At 50.6% G+C, this 23060-nt stretch overlaps 9 protein-coding genes across 9 annotated transcripts; 5 read left to right on the top strand and 4 right to left on the bottom strand.

The window, feature by feature from the left end:
* Positions 1-116: 116 nt before the first annotated feature.
* Positions 117-1430, top strand: N7474_009367 (SIP1 domain-containing protein; the record flags this gene model as incomplete). Its single annotated transcript, XM_057200777.1, has 2 exons — positions 117-340; positions 437-1430. The coding sequence occupies 2 exons, from the start codon at positions 117-119 to the stop codon at positions 1428-1430; spliced, it is 1218 nt and encodes a 405-aa protein (XP_057048764.1).
* A 681-nt stretch (positions 1431-2111) lies between these two features.
* On the bottom strand, positions 2112-7308 carry N7474_009368 (uncharacterized protein; the record flags this gene model as incomplete). The annotated part of the gene is made up of 3 exons (XM_057200778.1): positions 2112-5552; positions 5615-7164; positions 7221-7308. 3 exons carry the CDS (start codon positions 7306-7308, stop codon positions 2112-2114), a joined length of 5079 nt encoding a protein of 1692 aa, XP_057048765.1.
* Positions 7309-8326: 1018 nt separating this feature from the next.
* On the top strand, positions 8327-9619 carry N7474_009369 (uncharacterized protein; the record flags this gene model as incomplete). The annotated part of the gene is made up of 2 exons (XM_057200779.1): positions 8327-8919; positions 8971-9619. 2 exons carry the CDS (start codon positions 8327-8329, stop codon positions 9617-9619), a joined length of 1242 nt encoding a protein of 413 aa, XP_057048766.1.
* A 223-nt stretch (positions 9620-9842) lies between these two features.
* N7474_009370 (putative l-fucose permease) lies at positions 9843-11524 on the bottom strand (the record flags this gene model as incomplete). Its single annotated transcript, XM_057200780.1, has 4 exons — positions 9843-10615; positions 10684-10908; positions 10965-11182; positions 11271-11524. The coding sequence occupies 4 exons, from the start codon at positions 11522-11524 to the stop codon at positions 9843-9845; spliced, it is 1470 nt and encodes a 489-aa protein (XP_057048767.1).
* Positions 11525-13283: 1759 nt separating this feature from the next.
* On the top strand, positions 13284-14389 carry N7474_009371 (glycoside hydrolase family 43; the record flags this gene model as incomplete). Its single annotated transcript, XM_057200781.1, has 2 exons — positions 13284-13350; positions 13410-14389. 2 exons carry the CDS (start codon positions 13284-13286, stop codon positions 14387-14389), a joined length of 1047 nt encoding a protein of 348 aa, XP_057048768.1.
* A 617-nt stretch (positions 14390-15006) lies between these two features.
* On the top strand, positions 15007-16193 carry N7474_009372 (Qc-SNARE protein; the record flags this gene model as incomplete). Its single annotated transcript, XM_057200782.1, has 2 exons — positions 15007-16073; positions 16142-16193. The coding sequence occupies 2 exons, from the start codon at positions 15007-15009 to the stop codon at positions 16191-16193; spliced, it is 1119 nt and encodes a 372-aa protein (XP_057048769.1).
* A 335-nt stretch (positions 16194-16528) lies between these two features.
* On the bottom strand, positions 16529-19179 carry N7474_009373 (ATP-dependent DNA helicase 2 subunit KU80; the record flags this gene model as incomplete). Its single annotated transcript, XM_057200783.1, has 9 exons — positions 16529-16549; positions 16606-17075; positions 17126-17780; positions 17833-18372; positions 18430-18490; positions 18539-18707; positions 18758-18892; positions 18942-18996; positions 19051-19179. The coding sequence occupies 9 exons, from the start codon at positions 19177-19179 to the stop codon at positions 16529-16531; spliced, it is 2235 nt and encodes a 744-aa protein (XP_057048770.1).
* Positions 19180-19491: 312 nt separating this feature from the next.
* N7474_009374 (DUF4149 domain-containing protein) lies at positions 19492-20193 on the top strand (the record flags this gene model as incomplete). The annotated part of the gene is made up of 4 exons (XM_057200784.1): positions 19492-19523; positions 19582-19615; positions 19670-19958; positions 20027-20193. 4 exons carry the CDS (start codon positions 19492-19494, stop codon positions 20191-20193), a joined length of 522 nt encoding a protein of 173 aa, XP_057048771.1.
* Positions 20194-20664: 471 nt separating this feature from the next.
* N7474_009375 (sugar porter family MFS transporter) lies at positions 20665-22777 on the bottom strand (the record flags this gene model as incomplete). Its single annotated transcript, XM_057200785.1, has 5 exons — positions 20665-20855; positions 20914-21403; positions 21457-22203; positions 22250-22326; positions 22387-22777. 5 exons carry the CDS (start codon positions 22775-22777, stop codon positions 20665-20667), a joined length of 1896 nt encoding a protein of 631 aa, XP_057048772.1.
* Between the last annotated feature and the right edge of the window lie 283 nt (positions 22778-23060).

The raw sequence follows: 23060 nt of genomic DNA on the forward strand, positions 1-23060 counted from the left end.
ATCAAGAAATTAGCACGGCAATCGGGTCGGCGTGGGTAACCCCAGTATACAACGCCTGCCAAGATCACATGGCCCAAGCTCCCGGACATTTTCCACTTCTTTCCTCCATCCTCGCCATGTCCGACAAGAGGGAGCCATCCATGTCCCCACCTCCCTTCAAACGGGCCCGAATCTCCTACGACGATGGCAGCGACAAGGTCGACTCGGGGACGCCCCACGAGCGACCGCGCAGCCACCCCATCTACGGCCAGAAGAGCGCGTTTCCGGGACTGGACGATGGCCGCGATGAGCTGTTCTACGGTCCCGCGGAGGATGGCCTGGAGTATTTGCGTATGGTCCGGTATGTTACTTTGTATCATGCTTAGCACGCGTCATTTTTAGGCTTTTGTTCAGTCTGTGACGATGATTCGGTCCGAATTACTGACTTGGTGACTAGATCCGAAGCTAGCTCGTTGCCGTCGCTATTCGTTGCATCCGTTCAGAAAGAAGATACTTTGGTAGCACCAGAGTCCCAATCTGGGTCGAGTGCACTCAAATCCTCTCAAAAACCACACGCGCATCAAACACCCGGCTTCTGGGAGGATGAAGCATACATCGCACCCGCAGACTCAAACACCGACCACCACACATCCTCTCAAACGGAGGGAATCTACCCCCCGGCACAAGCATCATACTACAACCTCCTCCATCATCGCTTTCTTCTCCTCCGCTCCACCCTGCGCTGCGTCCCACCACCGGAAATCATCGCTGCGCTGGACGACACACACCCAATCAGCCTCCCGCGCCATGCTGTGCCGGCGCGCAAAGAATGGCGCCGGCTGCTGCTCACAGTGGATCCACAGATGGCACAGCTAGCATGCATGGATCTGGACAGCGTGCTCGGTGTGATGGGTATCATGGCGCGGCTGATGTCCGAGACCGTGCGCGGTGGGAGCGCCGAGCGCGTTCGCCGCATAGGGGCTTGGGCTTGGGGGCTGCTGGGGAAGTGCCGTGAGGTCGGACAGCTGGCTACAGAGGAGGTGGGTGCGATTCGGGAGTTGGGGAAGAGAGTAGTCACGATTTTGGCGAAGATCAGGGAGGCGGAAGGTGCTCAGGATACTGGTGAAGACAAAGACGTCGATACGTCTGATTTGGAGACTGAGGAGGGAGGAGGTGTTCTGGAAGAAGGGGCCGAGGTGCAGGACACTACTACGGAGGAAGTTGAGACCGCAACGGACGTGTCCGCTGAGCTAGAAGTGGCGAAGGCGCGATTACAGGCTCGGCTGGATGGTAATCTGGATTCTGAGTTGGCCGCTGGGGATTCGGGAGTTACAGGGGTAGAGGATGTTGCGAAGCAGGTTCGCATAATGCTCGATATGATCATCACGGTGGTCGGCGAGTACTTTGGCCAGCGCGATCTGCTGGATTCCCGCGAGGTTTGGGCTGTTTAGTTTGTGACTTTTCTGTGATGTTTTTCTGAGATACCCATGACATTGTTGAACACTTTCTTATCATCGAATGCAGACCATTACTACACCACAACGCTAGGTCTAGTTACCCGTTTCTACATAAATATCCCGTCTAGGATATGCCAAGCCGAATTTTGCTGATTCACCTTAACAAAATTCTAGTTACTGGTTTTACAGCTGCTCTAGTCACGTCTATGATTTAGAAGGTCTGCTAACTACTTAACGAAATACATGTATCTAGAGTTGTAATAGAAGACTAACGGTATTTGCAGAGTGACTAAATCTTGGGCAATATATTACACCACAACACTAGGGAAGGTAAATCGATCTCCAAAAATGGCTACCCCGGACGCCATTTTGGATCAGAGGTGCCGTGTGTTCTTTCTATCTCTGATTCACTTATAGCCGCTATGATACATGGTGTACAGTAGCTTACCCTCGATGTTACACATGATATATATTGTAGCAGCATTGACCATCAAGCACATATAAAGAAAGGCGACGAAACTTGGAGTTGCCGATACAACACTCAATTTTGCTGAGAACTGAGACCGCCTAAAGAATGCAAGGTCAGATCATACAAAATACAGAGGGAGAAATTATAAATATGAGGGTATCAAGTAACAAGACGGTATTAAGTAAATGCCACAAGTTGTGAGGGTGCTACGAAACCGTTTTGTCTTCTGGAAGCCTCAAAATTAATACACGACCGCTGGAACAACCGATTGCCAAATTTGCTTCAGACATAGGCCATGAAAATGGCCTTGCTGCAAACGCGTCACCTGAAGATGGCCGATAGTCGGGGGGAAGCCATAGAAGATTTTTCCCTTGGTAGGTTACCCATGTACGGTCGTCCGTGAAGCCATACCCGAACTGCTGTGGCAAAGGCAGCGAAATACCAGGAAAGGTCGTGACAGAAACAGAGGACTCTAGGTTAAATGCACCATCACCTGTATGCAGCAGATTCGAATTGTCTTCATCAAATCGAATGCTACACGAAGAAGAGACACTAAGCGTTGATGTGCACTGTCCGGTGGCCGGGTCCCAAATTCTAACTGTCTCATATGACGCGGATGCGAGGCGGCTTCCATCTTGCGACCAGGATATCGAGGTAACCCGACGACTGTGTCCCTCGATCGCTAAGGTGCACTTTCCGATTGCTGAGTCCCAGATCCTGACTAAACCATCATCCGATGCTGATGCGAGTCGGCTTCCATCATGAGACCAGGCAATCGAACTAACCGGTCGACTATGTTCCCTAAGTGTTAAGGTACACTGTCGGGTGGCCAGATCCCATATTCTGACTGCCCTATCATATGACGCAAATGCGAGTCGGCTACCGTCCTGCGACCATGTAATTAGGCCAGCCCAACCACTAGGTGCCTTGAGCGCTAGGATGCACTGTCCGGGGGCTGGGTCCCAAATCCTAACTGTAGCATCATCTGTCGTAGATGCGAGTCGGCCATCCTGCGACCAGGCAATCGAAGTAATTCGACGTCCATGTCCTAGGGTTGATCTGCACTGCCCGGTGGCCGGGTCCCAGATCCTAACTGTCTTATCATCTGACGCGGATGCAAGGCGACTTCCGTCCTGCGACCAGACAACAGACTTAACCAAATCACTATGTTCCTTAAGCGTTGATATACACTGTCCAGTGGCCGGGTTCCAAATCCTAACTGTCTTATCATCTGAGGCGGATGCGAGGCGGCTTCCATCTTGCGACCAGGAAATCGAGCTAACCCGACGACTATGTCCCTCAATCGCTGCTGAGGTGTACTGACCAATGGTTGGGTCCCAGATCCTGACTACACTATCATCTGATGCTGATGCGAGTCGGCTTCCATCCGGGGACCAGAAAATCGAGCGACAACTATGTCCCTGGAATGTTGAGGTGCATAGTCCGGCGGATGGGTCCCAGATCCTGACTATACCATCATCTGATGCTGATGCTAGTCGGCTTCCATCCTGCGACCAGGAAATCGAGCGACCACTATGCCCCTGGAGTGCTAGGGTGCAATGTGTGGTGGATGGGTCCCAGATCTTGACTGTATCATCTTTTAACGTGAATGCTAGTCGGCTTCCGTCCGGCGATAGAGAAATTGACCTAATCGAACCACTATGCCCCTCAAGCGTTGAGGTGCTTTGCCTAGTGGCCAAATCAAAGATCTTGATTGTCTTCTCATCTGAAAGTAATGCGAGTTTGGTTCCATCTTGCGACCAGGAAATCGAGCGACCACTATGCCCCTGGATTGTTGAGGTGCACTGGCCTATGGATGGGTCCCAGATCCTGACTATGCCATCATCTGATGCTGATGCGAATCGGCTTCCGTCCTGCAACCAGGCAATTGATCTTGTTTGACGACTATATCCCTCAATCGCTGAGATGCACTGACTAGTGGCTAGGTCCCAGATCCTAACTGTACCATCATCTGATGCTAACGCGAATCGGCTTCCATCCTGCGACCAGGAAATTGACATAACCTTTCTATGTCCTAGGTCCGATGTGCACTGTCCGGTGGCCAGGTCCCAGATCTTGATTGTACCATAATCTGATACTGATGTGAGTCGGCTTCCATCCTGCGACCAGGCAATCGACATAACCCGTTCTTCGTGTCCTAGGGCTGATGTGCACTGACTAGTGGCTAGGTCCCAGATCCTGACTATACCATCATCTGATGCTGATGCGAGTTGGCTTCCATCCTGCGACCAGGCAATTGAGCTAGCCCAGCCACTACTATGCCGCTTGATCACTAAGCTGCTTTGACTAGTGGCTGGGTCCCAGATCCTAACTGTACCATCATCTGATGCTAACGCGAATCGGCTTCTATCTTGCGACCAGGCAATTGATTTAACTCGATGTCCATATCCTAGGATTGATGTGCACTTTCCGGTGGATGGGTCTTCGATTGTAACTACACCATCTGATGTTGAAACGAGTCGGGTCCCATCCTGCGACAAAGAAATCGAGCTAATCGAACAACCATGTCCCTGAAGCATTGAGATGCACTGCTCGGTGGATGGGTCCCAGATCCTGACTGTACCATCTGTTGACGCTGATGCTAGACGGCTCCCATCCTGCAACCAGGAAATCGACGTAACTCGGCCTCTATGTCCCTGGAGCGTTGATGTGTATTGTCTGGTGGCCAGGTCCCAGATTCTAGCTGTACCATCATCTGATGCTAATGCGAGTTGGCTTCCATCCTGTGACCAGGCAATCGTGCTAATCCAAGTACTATGTCCCTCAAGCGTTGAGCTATATTGCCCGGTGGATGTCTCCCAGATCCTAAGTGTAGCACGTGACGCTAATGCTAGTCGACTTCCATCCGGCGACAGAGAAATTGAGCTAATCCAACCTCTATGTCCCTCGAGCATTAAGGTGTACTGCCCAGTGGCTGGGTCCCAAATTCTGACAGTCTTGTCATCTGATGTTGTTGCGAGTCGGCTTCCGTCCTGTAACCAGGTAATTGACCTAAGTATATCACTATGTTCTTCATGCGTTGATGTGCACTGTCCGGTGACCGGGTCCCAGACCTTGATTGTACCATAACCTGTACCAGAATCTGATGCTGATGCGAGTCGGCTTCCATCCTGCGACCAGGCAATTGATGTAACCCGACCTCCATGTCCTAGGGTTGATGTACACTGTCCAGTGGCTAGGTCCCAGATCCTGACTATACCATCATCTGATGCTGATGCGAGTTGGCTTCCATCCTGCGACCAGGCAATTGATGTAACCCGACCTCCATGTCCTAGGGTTGATGTACACTGTCCAGTGGCCGGGTCCCAGATCTTGATTGTACCATAACCTGATGCTGATGCGAGTCTGCTTCCATTCTGGGACCAGGAGATTGAGCTAAGCGGATTACTATGTCCCTCGAGTGCGTAAAGGCATGGACTCCAATGACTTTCGATCGCACCATCGTTCAGAACCCACTTTGGCCGTTCCTTTTCATAAAAATGTCTAGTTAGACTTTCGATTGGGCTGAAGATAAGCGATGAACTGTATACTTGAAGGGGCCCGCTTTCGATTGCTACCCTGTGGTATCGGATAAATCGAGAGGCATCTTGGACTTGCTTTAGAAGTTCCTGTGAGTCGCCTATTTTCTAATTTGGTTCAGTGGCTGGTCAGACATTATTTTTAACTAACCATAGATATGATTACTAACCTGAAAGTAGCTATGACCCTGAATAATCGCTTCCAAAGCAGTAATAGATGAGATTGCTTCTGAGATCTTCTGCATCCAGGCAAGTGCCTCGATCCAGTGGAGAAAATGCATCTGGAGGACTTTCTGGATAAGGGTTTGAGCCCCAGCTTCAAATTTTGCTCTCAATAGATGCTGAACCCAATAGAGGCAAGCATATTGGACCTCCGGCAGAAGAACTTTATTCACTATGGTTGTCGGCATTTCGGCCACAGTGGTTCCAGGTGCTCGTACATCGCAAATATCTTGGTTGAGATTGCTGCAGATCACATCCACGCAACGTTCAAATAATACCGAGTGTGCTTTCTGTTCATCAACCCAGAAGCTTTGATCTTGACATCTTCTACTATCAAGAAGAAAGTCGCGAAATGAGGGATGATGCAATCTGAGTAGTTGGGTCTTATCATGTGGGATGTCCAAGATGGAATGGCAGTCCTCGAGCCCTTGATGAATTACATCTTCTGAGAGAGCAAGCAAGCCACCTAAAGAACATTCCGAGAGAGGGGACAGAAGAACCACAATACTCCCTAAGATATTTCTTAGCAAAGCACATAATTCCCTTTTTTCGCGTTCTGTGTATTCGGGTGAAAGAGATTGCTTGAGAACCGTTAGATAAATGTTGTCAAGGTGTTTTTCTGGAGCAGAGTCAAAATTCCTATCCTGGAGGATGGTGTCTAGTCGTTTGACAGCAAACTTTTTCCCGGCAATTATGAAACGGCAGGCGGTCGCTGCCCAAATAAAGAGGCCAGCAGATTTTCGGACAAGTTCCTTAATGACGTGACCCTCTATACTGTGTTTCGATAGACTGTGTTGGAGAAAAATTGCGATGTCGCGGTCTACTGTGAACTCGGACATATCGTGAAGCACTAGATCATAACGGGAATTTTCGAGAAACTGATAGAGGCCCTCACGGATGTGAGATTCCGGTCTGCTCGTAATGAGGACTCGGAGCCGGATGTGATCGAACCCACTCGGATCTGCAAGAAAATGCAAGATCTGCCAGATGTCACCGTCGCTCTGACACTCGTCTAATGCATCAACTATAATGATAAGAGGAGATTGTGAAGACGAATGGTCAAGTCGAGAGATCGGCTCAGCGATCAGTTCTCTCCATTGGTCGGGCAGGGCGCGTTGGACGATACCCTTATCGTCTGAAATAACTTCTTGAAGAAGAGTTCGAAATGCAGGTTTCTTGTTGGCCAGCTGTTGAGCAAGTGTACTAACAAATTTCTCGCCGAAGCTTCTATCTCCGCCACCTCGGGAGAAGAAAAAGCTGGCCGTCCAATGTTGATCATTGTATACCTCTCGAGCAACGGTTCTGGCGATAGTTGATTTGCCTGTCCCAGCCCAACCTACTAACCAAAATATATGCCTCTGGTCATCGCCATACAGCCACTCTCGAATACTGTCTAGAACCTCGATCCTTGTACCTGGAAGACATAAAGGATCGTTTTGTCGACTGTATGCGTTGAACGTAGCATGTGAGGCACAGGGTAAAAAATCATGAGCATTCCCTATCAAGATAGGGAGTTAGTCCTATGGTAAATTCGTCTCATTTTTGACTACCCACCGATATTGAAATTGTTTATAGTGTTTGTCCCTGCAAAAACTTTGGCACCGTCAGTGGCTGTGATGCCGGAGATTTGCTGCGACGCCATATCAACAGACACAGAGAGCTATGATTTGAAAGCCAACTAGTCGACTTTGTATGCAAGAGTTGGAAGGTGAGAGTACTGCAGGATGATATGTGCTGAGACTGTGAGCGGGGTTAAGCGGATGCAGCATTTCAGCTCTGCCTAGTCTTGCTGGTCGACTGCGCCCACGTGGAAACCCCGCAGGCAATAGTGCAAATAACATCCGGCCGCCACGATAACCATCCTGGTTAAAATCATCCTTGATCTATTACCTGCTTGCTCACGCCCTAATCTACCTTTGTTTGCTTTTAAGTGTTGGGCCAATCCTTGGTTTAAAAATATAGAAGTATTCGTCATAGGAGCGACAGGTACCTGATGGCCTATTCCTACCCTCTACAGGCCGCGAGGGCCGCATGACTGTGGCCCTTGACCGACTTATATTGGCCAGTCCTAACTAGGATGGTTCATCATTAATAGTTAGTCGCGACCACAAAGATAACGGAAATACCAATACATGTTAAGAAGAAACCTACACACCCTGCTCAGAAAATAGGGGGAGTCTCGAAGTTGACACTCCCGATTCGCCCAGATCCTAAGCGTCAGCCCACACACTAAGAACGGGCCTGCTATATTATTCACTGCTTGCGTGTGCCAGCCACAGTAAGTCGCCTGTAAGGAAAAGGATGGGAGCTACACCGGCAATGATAATAGTCCAGTAGCTGATAATCCCCGTGGAGGCCCAGTGTATTTATCTTCATCGGCTTGCGTAAAGGAACAGACCAGCTTCCTAAAGATCTGAATTAAGCCCTTCTTGGATCTTTATATAGTTTGCCAACGAGAATATCGGCCAGATAAGCCCTGATTTGGCTAGCCCCGGGGAGGCTGGGTATTATACTGTTGGTTGCACTGACACCGGCTCAGCCTCACACGTGCTTACCTGGCTCTGGAGAGCTTACTTCCCAAGTTCATATGGACGATGCAAGTACGTCTACGCTGATCCCCATAGACAAGATTCATTGCAATATAATCTGACGAAACTCCAATGGGTCGACTGTCCAACTCCGATATTCCTCTCGAGTCTGCCCACCACGGCGATCGACCTCCATCGTATGACGATGTGATCGACCCGTCAACCTCAACCCTAGTCGAAACCTCCATTCCTGGCGCTCGGGATGTCGTTTGGGATGGGAAGCCCGGTACCGTGACACTGTCGTCATCGCTCACTGAGAGCCCGCGCAGGCTGTACCACCTTATTGCCCAGCAAGCCCAGCTGCCACCGCGGCAATATATCCACATCAAGGGTTCCAAGGGCAGCGAGACGGATTTCAATTTCTCGCTCGACTTGACGCCTACCTTGCTGCATCTCAGCGAGGATAATAGGGAGTGGCACGAACTTCGCGTTGTTCGCGACGGGGACGGCCAGGAAGCGTTTCGTGGTGGGATTTATCCCTGTCTTCAGTGGGAGGAACCCTCCCGTCTCAAAGACCTTCGTGAGACGACGGACTTAGAGGATGGGAACGAGGATTCAGAGGATCAAACTCTTCTAGGTGCGGCCGTGGATGGCTCGAACGAAGGCACCCCTACTCTGATGGGCTGGTGTGAACGCTTCTGTCGCGATCCTGCTGCAGTCAAATCGTACGTCAAGAGAATGACATGGATGAAATCACAAGACTGACCCTTATATAGGTTTACCTTCACACGAGAGATAAACGGATTCGAGGTTGAGCGTATGCGCTCCGAACTCAGGTCGTACCTTCGTTCGCTCAACTACCGCGGTCAAATTGAAATCAAAGCCTCCATTCCGAACGGATTCGTCACTGTCTACTCGCCGCATTGGATCAACCGACTGCGGAACAACTCGTTCGTCTGGTGGCTTTGCGTTCTCCTACAGCTGTGGATTGTGATGTGGCCGGTGATAATAGTGCTCGAGAAACGCTACGAGGTCGTGCAATCAGTGTGGAGGTCCTCCCACGAGGTTGAGGATTCTACTACCCCGTCCGGGCGGAGGAAGATCTATGCGCATGGGCGCGATGAGGCGAAACTAGCAGACTTCTGGGCAGCCGCAGTTATGCAGGTAGCGTGGGACCAACAGGACGGCGGCGAAATTCTAACGGAGGAGGACCTGCCGCGTCTCGAGCGGCGAGGACAGGAACGCATGGAACGGATGGAACGGATCGGATGGTCAGTGCCACCGGATCGAAATGGAATGGCGGCTGGTGCCACAGCTGAGGATACACAGACCGGTAGGCGTGGTCCTGTGATTCCCGGCGTGGGCCCTGGAGGGTACAATTTCCAAGCTGGATGGGGTGGGCATTCCCTTTCGACGAGCTCATAGCAGGATGCGTTTATATGGTGGTTCGTGTCAGCTAATTAATCTTTATCTGCCTGGACAGTCGACCCTCTATTTAGAGACTCTGCAAACTCGTGCAAGGTAGGTTGTACTTGGTCCCATATCTTCCAACGACTCTCTCTATCCAGGCAGTCCAAGTATTACATAGCAGTCTCCAATCCTCTTGACTAGATAACCTTATACATCTCTTTCAAATTGAAATTTTCTTTCACGAAACAGTAGTTTCGACAGCCTTCTCCTGTTCCCCAGCAGGCGCATTATCCTGCTCTGCAACAGGCGCCTTGTCAGTCGCAGCCGTGTTTTCAACATCCCCCACATTATCCTGTGTGTGTCCATGCAGTCCGACCTCAACTGCAGTAAAGGAGTCGACAACAATCTTGTAGTTAGGAAGAAAGTTGACAGCCAACGCGTACGTCCAAGCAGCAACAAAGAAAACAAGAGGTACGACCATGGCGATACCATTGCCATAGGCATCAGCGGCGGCAAATGTTGCGGGAGGAACGCAAGCTCCGCCGACAACACCACCGACGATGTATCCACTTCCACGCTTGGTATGCCTGCCAAGGCCGCGCATGCCCAGGGCGACGATGGTGGGGAAGCAAATGGACTCGAAGAAGAGGACGACGTAGAGCAGGGATATGCCGATATTTCCGCCCTGCGTGATGGCTGGCGCTATGAAGATGATGGCGCCAGTGATAAAGATGAGGAAGCACCAGCGCGGACGGACCCATTTCATGATGAAGGATCCGAAGAATCGACCGATGGCGAAAGAAGCCTGGGCGCCGCCGTAGAGCTTCGACCCCATCGAGTTGCTCGTACCCTGGCGGGTGTACGTGGCGTAGTTGATGAAGCCGCTGGCAATAGCGACCTGGGCACCAGTGTAGCAGAACTGGGCAAAGGCAGCGTGGAAGAGCTTGTACTGCTGAATAAAAGGCTTATCTTCGGCGCCGACGTGTGTCTCACTAGCTTGAAATTCCATATCTGCAGACCACGTTGAATCAAAGTCAGCATATCCATCTTCATTAAGATTCAATTAGGACGAAACCCACCGGCATCAGTAATCTCTGGGATCTTAGAGAAAAAGAACAGAATGGCGAGGAGGAGTACAAAGACCGCAATGGCAAGGTAGACCCATTGGACATTCTGGATGGCGCGCTCATCGCTAAAGTCAAAGAAAACGTAGGAGCCGAGGACGGGGGCGACAACAGTGCCAATACCATTGAAGGCTTGGGAAATGTTGATACGGATCTCCGAATACCTTGGCGGGCCGCAAACTGTGGCATTGAATGTTAGGCTTGGATATAGAACTCCATGGCTATGAAAGATGTACCAGTGATGAAAGGATTAGCGGCCGTCTCTAGTGAACCAAGACCGTTGCCAATAATAAAGATAGAGGCGCAGAAGCCACCGAAGGACTTGGCCTTGATGCAGGGAATAGCAATCAGTGCTCCCAGAGCGTAGAGGCAGAGACCCCAGATGAAGACGGCGCGATAGCCATAGTGGCGCAGGATCCAGGCGGCATGGCCAACAGAGGCTAGCGGGTAGGCACTTGAGTAAAAGTCAGCATTTATTACTACCCCTTCCTGGTTCTCGCTCTTGGTTTAAGTCAAGGGGCGAGGGCGAGGGGTAAACAGACCCAAAGTAGGCGGCCTGCAGACCAGACGAGCGCGCCTGAGTGATGTTCAGGACACGCTGGAAATGTTTATTGAGTGTGTCAAGCAAGCCGTAACTGAAGCCCCAGAGAAAGAATAGGACGGTGACAATGCAGATGGGGTAGATGGACTCCCGCAGGGTTAGTTCGGCAGCTCTAGTGCGGCGGTGGTCGGGCGCCTTGAGCGAGCGCTCCTTGACGAATTGCCTAACACGTAACCGAAGAGTCGTGGAAGACATGATTGTGAGAGGCTAAAGGGGTGGAGGCGATATTCTTGACGGAGATAAGGGGTGGCCCTTTTTTCCTGGGATGAGAAAGAACCAAGAAAGGCAAGGTCCGCCGGTTTAGCTAGCGGCGGTCGGGGTGCTTCTTATGCAAGCAGGTAACTAGTGAGCCAAGCATTATTTTCCAGGGTCATTGGAGTCATCACAGCTTCGGGTTGACATTACCCCATGGTCGGGTAATAATATGGGGTAAATATGGAGAAACCGATTTAGCGCCGGAAAGTCAAAATGCAATGCTCCAATAGCATCACGAGAAGGAATACGAAGGAGCAGACACTGACCCTACCCCGCTTTGAACTACTACTCTAACTATCACCCGAAAGGAAATTAAATTCCCGAACATGCCAAGAGACGCCTCGCCTCGTAGTTAGTGTCTGGTAGAAGTTGGGTACTTACTTAGGCCGTGGGTGGGTTGCTTTAAGTCTTCTTTCAAAATTATTATTGTCGTTCTTCACACTTTATTGTTTATTATCCACATCGTTATTGTCTCCATCATTCATACGATTATTGAGTACACACGCTATATTTTAACAATATTTCTGCCTTTGGGTGGATCGGGTCATTACTATCAGCTTCTTGTTACCAAGTTTTTGGAAGAAGAACAGTCTTGCCGCCCCTCGTTGCGAGGCATCCTTCATAGCACCAGTATTTACTATCAATGCATACGCATAGTGTTCTGCAGATATTAGGCTCCTTAAGAAGTGTGCCGAATGGTGGGTACGACGTATAATTCTGGGATCGACAGCGCCACCACATACTCGGCACTTGGATGAGTAGTGCAAACGCCACAGAATCAAATTGTCCTAAAGAGTCTGATCTAGCCTACGAATACAGTAGCTTAAAGCATTTACTATTCCACGCATCTCACCCGATGGATTCTATCTTCACATTACTCCAAGTCATAGTGCTGATATAGTATAACCGAGATTAGTTATTCTTTAGATCTAGAAAAAGTCGCCCATGCATGTCGCGATCCTCCCCGTATTTGCTAGTTATATCACAGTACACAGGCCCTTGTCGCCATTATCTATTTTTTTCAACCCTTGATCCCTGTAGAGAGTCGAGATGACAGAAGTTACGATAGTCCAACTGGGCGAATATCGGGTTTGTGTTTGATAGCAGTGGAGTGAATGAGGTCTTCAGTTTACCAGATGCCTACAAGGCTGCATAGAGTGGGAAACTCCAGTGAAATGGCAAGGTGAAAAGTTACGATGAGTGGTTGTGACATGAGGATGAGTTGTTGGTGCTGGGCTGGCATCTGCCGCGCTTATGCTCGTTTGAGCTGAGACGAACACAAGCGGCAAGTTGCCGCCCAAGCCTGAAATATATCTCGCATTGGAGGCTTGAAGAGCTCCTAGTTAGAGCAATAAACATTGCCGCTTTATGAGATCTCCGGGGAATAGCCTAGAATGTGTACACCAAAGAATTGAGGGGTCATCGCGGAGATACAACACAAATCCCGCTAGCGTCGGGAAATTAAGCATAGAATGTACATCAGATACCTCGTGATAAATAACATGCGGGGGACTGCCGCTATATAGATATATAGTGATGTAAGAGATGTGCAAAGAATGGTTGTATTTTTTACCTCGTAGGATACAGGGTTCTGGCGGCGAGGTGATGCTTCCTCTTATATAGAGAAGTCCCACCCTTCTGGTGATTCCCTGGTTCTTCCACTTTTTGATACTTTTACATGCCTTGACAAATTTTCATTATGTATTTGATGAAAATTGTGCGGCTTTCTATTACCGTCATTATTGCTGGCGCTGCTCCTCATCTAGGTACTCATGGCCTCTGCCGATTATTATTCTTGCTCTGTTGCTGACACTTCACTTTCTAGTTGATGCATCACCAGCCAGCGCGTCTATAAACGACCTTCCGACTTCTGGGTGCGTCAAAGACACTGGTACTATTCCGTTCGGAGTCTCAGCTGCGGGCGGATTTCAGCTGGTATATGACCCCAGTATCGGAGAGCCCAGACCATGGTACATCAACGATCATACTTTCGTAAAAGACGCCAGAGACGGAACCTGGCATCTATTCGGCATTACGCACCCAAATCCGGCTAACCCAACGGACGAGCATGTTTTCGCTCATGCAACGGCACCAGAATTGTACGGCCCGTGGACTAAACAAGCATTTGCACTTCATGTGGACCCCTCCTATGGTGAGACTCATTTGTGGGCGCCGTATGTCCTGAATGTGGATGGCATTTACCACATGTTCTACTGTGGTGGTGGCAATGACACAGCGTATGCAATCAACTTGGCTACTTCAACGGACCTGTTTCATTGGACCCGGCGGCCACAGGGTCCTCTGTTCCATGATGGCTATGATGCGAGAGATCCATTTGTTGTTCAAGTCGGTAACCAATGGGTCCTCTATTATTGTGGTACTAGTGAGCCGACGGGTGGCCATCATTCTGTGCTCTATCGAACCAGTGATGACCTGGTTAACTGGAGCCAGCGCCAAATTGCATTCACAGATCCCACCATTGGCACCGGCGGTGGCAACACGGAGTCACCATATGTACACGAGCACGACGGCTATTGGTATCTCTTCATCGGTCCGAGACCGAGTCAAGAAGTGTACGTCGGTACCGACGTTTTCGTTAGCGATGATCCGTTTCACTTCGACGTGTCGAACCGGGTCGGTCACATCAACTCCCATGCTCTCGAAGTGATCACGGATGGTGGAGTCGACTATGTCTCCCATTGTGGCTGGGGTCAAAACGGAGTCTCTTTGGCACCACTAAGTTGGCCTACTTGGAGTGAGATGTTGCGATGCCCCGCAACGGCGCAACTGTTTGAGGCTTACTGAAAAGTCAGTAGATAGGCTAGGGAAGTTGAGAGTACTATCTATACACCTACAATTCATCTCGAGAACACCTTAACACCACTGTGGTCAGCTTGAGGTTTTTAAGGACCCTATTTAGAGCTTATGATTCTATTTAGATTCCAGCTCAGCCGCTCTGGGATAGGTACTAGGCATATTAGGCAGCCTGGTAGTACGAGATTCAATGGTGCAAACAATTCGGTCAAACTCAAATTTCATCGACACATGCAGGTATGAATGGACATGATTAAAGACAATTTGGGGGTCAGGTCATTCACAGAATTCTTAAAAATAGTGGGAGGTATCACTGTCGTAATAGTTTATGCCGCTATATTGATAAGGGAAGGTGGATAATGGCGGATCGGGTCTTAACACCTCTGAATCAATAAAAGCCGATCTCGACTAGTCTCTTTCGACAAAATAGAGCCATAACAGGAAGATTCACAAGAGCTGCTTCGTTCCTCCGTATGGATCATCTGCGTCCTCAGCCCTAACTGCAGCCTGACATGATCACATGACCATCTACCCTTATCGCCCGTTGCGTCACTCGTTTCCTCCTCGACTTGACTCTGCTGCTTTCTTTTCCCCTGTTCTCCTTCTCCATGGCGCCCACCGTTGAGATTGCTATTCCAAGCACCACACTATCAACCACATCCCCACCACACACTGTCTACAACATCACCGTGCGCCTCCCCCTCCGCTCCTTCACCGTCTCCAAGCGGTACTCCGACTTCTCCGCCTTGCACTCCACGCTAGTCAACCAGACGAATGCCGCGCCGCCAGTGGCTCTCCCATCAAAATCCTGGTTCTCGAACACAGTTAAAAACGACCAGTTCCGAGAAGAGCGCCGCCGTTCCTTGGAGCAATACCTGAAGGCGATCAACGAGGCCGCCGACGGGCGCTGGCGCACGTCGCCCGCATGGCGCGCATTCTTAAACCTACCCAGCGCGGCAGCGGCCTCGAGCAACGGTACTTCAAATACTTCTACCCGGCTGCATGCAGCCATCACCGACCCTGGAAATGCGGCCAACGCACCGATCACAGACCCAACGCTCTGGCTAGACTACTACCGCGACATGAAGGGCCACCTCCACGAAGCACGACTGCAGCTCTCTCGCCGAGACCAAGAGACAACCCCCCAGAAGCAACACGAGAGCTCTGCACAAGCGAAGAGTAGTCTCGTGCGCGCGGGTACGATGCTCACCGCGCTAGACGACGGACTCAAGAACCTCGGCCGTGGCGGATCTTTTGAGGGTCTAGGCGACGGCGAGCTGCGTCGGCGCAAGGACCTGATCATCAACGCGCGCAAGGAGAAAGACGGTCTGGATGATCTGCTGCATGCGATGGCTACCAAAAGCCGCCTCGACCATGCTGTTGCTTCCGTGAAAGACAAGGATACTTTGCTTCGTGCGCAGCAGAAGGGCAATGATGCCGGCGGGCGCAGGACTCCCCGCTCGGGTCGTGTTCTTGGAAAGGAGACTGAGCGCACGCGCGAGCTCGATAATGAAGGGGTTTTGTTGTTGCAGCGCCAGACGATGCAGGATCAGGATACTAGCGTGGAGCAGTTGATGAAGATTGTGGCAAGGCAGAAGGAGCTCGGTATTGCTATTCATGAAGAGTTGGAGGTGCAGAATGAGATGTTGAGGATGGCGGATGAGGATGCTGAGAGGTATGTTCATCATCTTGTTAGATTTTTTTTTTTTTTTTTTTTTTTGCTTATACTGACTGCGGTGTTAGATTGCAAGCCAAGCTCGATGTTGGCAAGAAGCGGGTCCAGAAGATCTCTTGATGAGAGCATTCCATTCTCAGCGACATTTGATGACGACACACTTTGCTTCATTTGGGCTCTTTTCTTTAGCGGAGTCATTTTTGTTTACTTGGCGTTCAATATATTCCCCTGTGGGTTCTCAGACTTGTATCTGTCTTTGCATCCACTATCGATAGATCGAGCATGTTACTTCATTTCTACATTTTTGGACGATGGCATTATTTTGTTCAAGCCCGGCAGGGACTTGTAGTAGACAGAGCTACGTACTCCATTCCTAACGGATACAGTCTTCTAGCAAACCCAACAATCTATGCCTTTCAACTCAGATTCAGAGGGGAAGACGAAAGGAGACACGGTCACTCGGAGGACGACAAGAACTAGAGTGCAGCATCAGCACTGACCCTTGTACACAGAAGGAAGGGAAGGAACTCACCTCTTTGGCCTCGTCGGCTTCAACCTCCGACCTCTCCGACCTCTCCTTATCAATCAGACCCAGCTTATTCCTCCGCATTAGCCACCACAACTCCTTCCGGTCCCCACCTAGCTCCTCACTCAACATCTTCTCCTTCAGCTTCCGCAGGAAGTCGTTGTACGCCGCAGGCTCCTCGTAGTCAACGAGCTCATCACGCATCGTCCCAAGACCCTCGATGACACGGTTGTAGTTGGCATCGCCAAGACTGTGCCGGATCAGGTTCTCGATAATACCGGCCATCTGTTTTACGGCATCGAGAATGGTCTCGACGCTGTCTGCGCGGGAAAGAAGTTGTTTGAATTCTGGAATTGCGTTCTCGGGAGATAGTTTGGCCCGTTTAGGTTCTTGGTTGAGCAGGGCGTCGACATCCAGCCCGGAGAGAGGCTTTTCGGCTTCGCGTTGGCGTTTGCGGCCTTTTTTTTTTGGAGGAACTGAATACCTGAGTCAGAGACGTTGTGTTTCGCCAGATTCCAAGACTCACCCTTCTTCACATCTGCCACGGCCATCAGTTTCTTGAGGTATGGCTGCGACTTTTTCACCATCTCTTCAGCCGGCTCGGCGAACTTGGTCAATCGGTCTGATGGGTCAAGAACGGGATCTTTGGGATATACAGCGCGGTGCCGCACTGCCGATTCGATGCGGTGCAGGAGTGGCGAGTAAGAGTCCTCAATTGGAAGTGTGTCAACTAGCTCTCTTTTCTTAAGTGTCAGTGAAGTGATTTTCGAATAAATCTCAAAAAGGAAAACCCACCCGTCATCATTTTTGTATTTCAGATCCATGCTTTCGACGTATTTGCTCATGGCATCCTGCAAGCTGTTGCTTGGGAGATTCCGGTGCTCGGTAACTACCTTGCCGGAGACGGTGACCACTTTGTCCAAGGGAGGGAATCGATATGATCGGACATCCTCTGCAAAGGGAAGCTGTGTTTCAATGAGGCACTCATATTCTGGCTCGATTGAAGGGGCGAGCAGGACCATGAGCGGGGGCTTGGCTTCTTTGGTTACCAGTCGAGCCACTGCGTACGATTCAACCTCGAAAAGCGCGTGGATGAAAGAGGATAGTGCAAGAGCGGCTTTGTCGTTTGCCCGCTGTGGAATAATCACGTTGGTGTTGGACATGTGCAGGTAGCGGTCATACTGCATAGCGGTTAGAACTAAAGACAGAAAAGGCCTCCGTGATGGAACCCACCTTGTCGCTCTGGATAAATCCGATAAGCTCCAATCCTGCAAATGTCTCCAGGGTTGTGATGTTCTCGTCGATCTGACTGATGTGTACCGCCGTGCGTCCGTACTCGTACCCTTTTGCAAGATCATCTCGCTCGACATCCCCCTTGCCTCCTGGTGCAGACTCATCTTTGATCTGATATGTTCGTGACATTCTCACAGCGGTGAGTGTGTTTTCTTCATCTGGGAATTGACTGGCTCCAGGAGCTGTTACGGTAGCAGAGCTTCCAGACTCTTCCTGACCTGCACCAGCGCCAGAGCGCAGCACGAACGAGCTTGCAGAGGGTGGCTTGGCGACATAGGTCCGGAAGTACCGTTCAACTGGTATTCGCACGGCCGTATCATAATCGTTTGAGTTGCCGAGTTGGAGAAATCCCTTAAAAGATGGCATGCTCTTTGTGACTTTGATACGAGGAACGTCCAGTTCGGTGATGGCTTGCTGAAGGGTGCCGAAGACGCCCTCGCAGTCTTCCGCAAGTTCACGAAGCAGGGCTTCATTTTCAGCCTGTAATAGTACTGCATTAGCATCATATCACCGGCATTGGCCATGATCCACATTCACCTTTCGAGAATCTTTGTCTTCCTCCTTTATCCCGTACTCTGGGTCATCGAAATCCGCTCCGCTAAAGGAAATTAGCAGCGACTTTTTGTTGAAATGTAAGGATACTTACATGATTACGAGGTCAATGTTATCCTCTTTGATCTTCTTCGTGATCTGATCGAGGCCGTCACCGCTCATCGCCCCAGAGCCATTGGTCACAAGCACAATTTTCCGTTTGTACTTGAGCTTCTTGCAGAAGGTGATGATCATCTGTATGGCGATGACAATCGAAGAGACCGCTGGCTGGCCGTGAGCATATGTGTCTCGAAGAAAGGGAAACATCACATACCATCGCCCTTGTTAGTATGACTGGGTTTGATCGACTCGCGCAGCTTCCGGACATCGGGCATCAGGGCCTGACCGAGACCCAGAAGTACGGAGATGTTCGCGAAATTGGGGTCGTCTTCGAGATCATTCGCGGTATCTGGCATCCGCGCGTCAGAAGAGAACCCCTGTAGGAGTAAGACACGCACCATCTGTCCTCAGAGCGACCAACCCCAGCGTAGCCGTCTTCCGACCAGTGGCAATCTAAACGATAGATCAGTATTGGAGAGGGTGCTGCTGCAGGTGTGGGCAACTGACCGTCGTAGTGATCCTGTCCCAAACATACCGCATCGCCCAGTCCAGGTCAGTCACTGGGCGGCCATGATGGCTCTCGCCCATAGACTTCCCCACGTCCACAATGTACACGGTGGCCTCTTTCTCTGCCATGGATTGTGATCGAGAGAGATGAGGCTCAACGAGAGAGAGAAAGAGAAAGGCACAGTCCAGGCAGACGCGCGATATTACCCTTTTGGGGTTAGGACAAACGCGACGGCACATGACATCACTTGGCCAGCGTGCGTATATATGATATGGTGCGTAGCAATAGTCCGTTCACACCACCCTGGGACGTGCACATAACCCCATCCGAACTCCCGTCTCGTCGTCACGCCGGGTTTTGTCTTCCTTCTACTTCTTTGACCCTCGACCTGAACACAACAAGTAGAAGACATTTTTTGGACCAGAAAAAAGGAAAACAAAATGACCGATCCACGCCCCTATCATATCCTCAGGTCCGTCAGCACATTTTATCTATCTGATTATCAACACAGCTCACTAACAACACCACAGCTACGGCACCCTCCTGGGAACACAGTTCTACCAGGTAAGCCACACCCCAACTCAAAAAGCCAAATCATCAATCTAACTGCCTCACCAGTCCTTCGTGGGTGGCACAGTCGCATTCCGCGCCCTGCCGCGCCCCCAGTTCGCCAGCTTGCAAGCAGCCATCTTCCCCATCTATTTTTCCATGCAGACCGCGCTGCCTGTGGTCGTTGCTCTGACCGCCAGCCGGGGTGGTCAGACTGTCGGACTGTCAGGCCTGATGGCTCCCGAGCACCGCTTCTCGACCCTTCTGCCCATGGCCACTGTGGCAGTCACAGGTCTGATTAACCTGTTTGTGCTGCGTCCGATGACGATCAATGTGATGCGTGAGCGGAAAGCTCAAGGTGGGTTTTTTTTTTGTCCCCTACTTTTTAAACATATAAATATAGGGCTGAGGCTTACTTGACTGCAGAAACCCGGGATGGAAAGAGGAGCTATGACCCCGCGCCGCACTCCAAGGAGATGATTGCACTGAACAAGAAGTTTGGGCGCGTGCATGGCATGTCGAGCTTGATCAACCTTGTCAGTCTGATTGCTACTGTCTGGTATGGTGCCGTTCTGAGCAAGAGGCTCGAGTAGTAGTCGGCCGGGGGATAGGTTTTGTGGTATGGCAAAAGCTGTTAGTAGTTCCAGCTTGTGTAAATCGTCTCCTCTCTTTTTCGGACGTTCCAATCCAAGTCTGTCATCTTAGTTCTCGAGGAATCTAGAACTACAATTTAAGAATATACTAGACTGAAAAGTATAATTAGCGGTCTCCTTTCTACCACTAAACAAACAGGCTGAGATCTCTTGAGAAAAGCGCTGTAAAAAAGACATATCCCACCCAAAAGAATGACATGAGCCAGTAAGACTCTATTACATGAGGAGGGTATCCTGCGTTCAACGCAAAGCAGAAAATTAAACCGGAGAAGAGAAAAACGAGACAAAAAACCAAAGCGACTGGAGTAATGATGTCAAAAACACAAACTTGGTATCATATCGCAAAAGGCGGCCAAGAGTTCTGGTATCGCCGTTGAAGTGATGGACGGGAAGAAGCTAGGCAGATCCAGTTCAGTACTTCTCCGATGCTGCATCGCCCACTTCGGCCATGCGCTCAGAGCCCCTGTAGAAGCTGGGTAGAGGCTCCAATTTCTGGCGAAGTACCCAGACACGGAAGTGCCACCAGGCATTCTTGATCTGGTATGAGGCGTGTTTCCTGGTGGAAACCGAGAAGACCTGGTCCAATTCCTCCAGAGTTAGAGCTAAAAGAAGGCCAAAGTCAGTAAGGTTCTGAAAGCCAGTGAAATGGACATGACTTACCCTTGGTCTCAGGAACGAAAAGCAGGACCAGGAACCAGCCAATGACGCACCAGGCTGCATACCACCCGAAGCTGCCTGTCGATCCGAAAGAGGCTGACATGGCAGGCCACGAGAGGGATATGATAAAGTTGAAACACCACGTCGTGGCGGTCGCCCATGACATACCGACCTCTCGAACATGCAAAGGAAAAGCCTCGGCTGAATAGGTGAATGGCACTGGACCTTCACCAGGCGAGTAGAACACCTCGAATAGATACATGCCTGTGGTGACCATCGCAACCCGTTTGTGGCTGAATTTGTCGTCTGGCTCGATGAAGAAGGAGAAGCCGGTCCACAAGAGACAGATTGCAAGGAAGGGGAAGGTGAAAAGCAACAGATTTCGTCGCCCCCATGTATCGATCGTGAAGAAGGCAGGCAGCGCGAAGACCCAGTTAAGGATACCCGTTCCCATGGATGCAAGGAGGGCAGAGGTATCGCTGTATCCGGATTTCTGTTTGATTTAGGAGCAACTCAGAAATGTGAGCGAGAAACAGCTCAGCTTACCTGGAAGATAGTGGTGGAATAGTAAGCAATGATGTTCACACCGCAGAACTGCTGCATAAACATCACAATCCAGCTAGCCAAGGCCGCACGGCGGTTGCGCGGAATTGTAAAGAGCTCAAAGAACATCGAGAAGAAATTCTTGCCCTTGTTGATCTCCCGCTCAAGCTCAACGCCCACGTAGGCATAATAAAGGTCTCTGGCGGCCTGTAAATCTGTGGGGCGCAGGGTTCGGAACGACTTGAAGGCCTTGTTGACTTTGTCCTGCTGGATGAGCCAACGCGGAGACTCAGGACAGTAATACACTTGAGCACAGACAATAATTGGTAGCACCACAGTAGAGCCAAGCATTAGACGCCAGCCAAGGTCGGGGGCCAGTCCTCCAAATGCCACTCCCATGATGTTCCCCAACATAATGCCAAAAGCAGTCCACATCTGCCACATCATCACGAGAGCACCTCGAATCGGAGCAGGAGAGCATTCCGCTGCATACACCGGGACAGTCGTTGACTTGGATCCAATTCCTAGGCCAAGCACAAAACGAGCAACGAAGAGATTGGCCCAGGAGTTAGCGACACCCTCCCAGATTGAGGCTATAGCGGCAATGACACAGGAGATAAAAATTGTTCCTCGACGGGCAAAATATCGATTAAGAGGTTCGGTAAGCCAGGAGCCGAGAACCGCACAAGCCAAATAGGGCGCGCTCACGACAAGGCCAAGAATGAGCGGCCTGTTTTTGATGCCCAGGTGCTGTCCCATTTAGTACATAGTGTCGTGTGCATTGGAGGAGCCTTACCGCGGCGTATTTGGTCTGCGCGCCGTTGTTGACCGTCTCGTCCATACCCTGTACAGCAGCTGCAAGTGAACACATGGCTTGAGAACGTTAGTTTCCTGCTTGTCAAGGATTTTGTGTCTTATTCCGTTCCAACTCACCTGCGAGCCAATACAGCTTCCAGGGCTGCGACCACTTATGGGTATGCTCCCGGATGAGAGCCTCCCTCTCCTCGTCCGTCAGTTCCGGCAGGTTGGTCGCATTGGCCGGGTCCTGCGAAATCAGGGCGCCCTTTACGAAAGTCTCCCGATACTCCTCGAGCTGGTACTTCTTGCAAAACTCCTCGACATTTCTCAAGAGCTGCTCGCGAGGAATACCGGCTAGAGGATTCTCAAAGACAGCATTCAGGTGGTCGCGTCCCATATGCTCCACGTCAGGCCGCTGATAGTCCTCCTTGGGCTTCTCCGCATGCTCATAGCTCGGGGGATAGTCATCCTTGCCATTGGACTTCCCGTCCGAGGTCGTGGGCGAGATTTCTCCGTCGCCCTTCATCTTGTTCTCCGTTCACAGAAAATGGCACAGTGGATTGGCAGAAAAATTGGCAACCAATATAAGCAACGCCAAGGAAGAACATCGCAGAAGGGCGTCGGCTGTGGGGAAGCAGCACCTTTTTAAGGATGCGGAGCAGTTTCAATCGTTTAGTCACAAATCACCGAACTAGGTTACTTCATCATTAACGGCACTGGCTGAGGGGCTAAGCGACCCAGGATAGTCATCGATGGCGCTTTGTTGCGCTCAACCCTAAGTGATTCACCACTGAGCGTGGCCAAAGGAT

The sequence above is a fragment of the Penicillium riverlandense genome (genome assembly GCF_028828495.1).
Source record: "Penicillium riverlandense strain IBT 135883 chromosome Unknown utg000008l_segment0_segment0, whole genome shotgun sequence".
NCBI classification, from domain to species: Eukaryota; Fungi; Ascomycota; class Eurotiomycetes; order Eurotiales; family Aspergillaceae; genus Penicillium; species Penicillium riverlandense.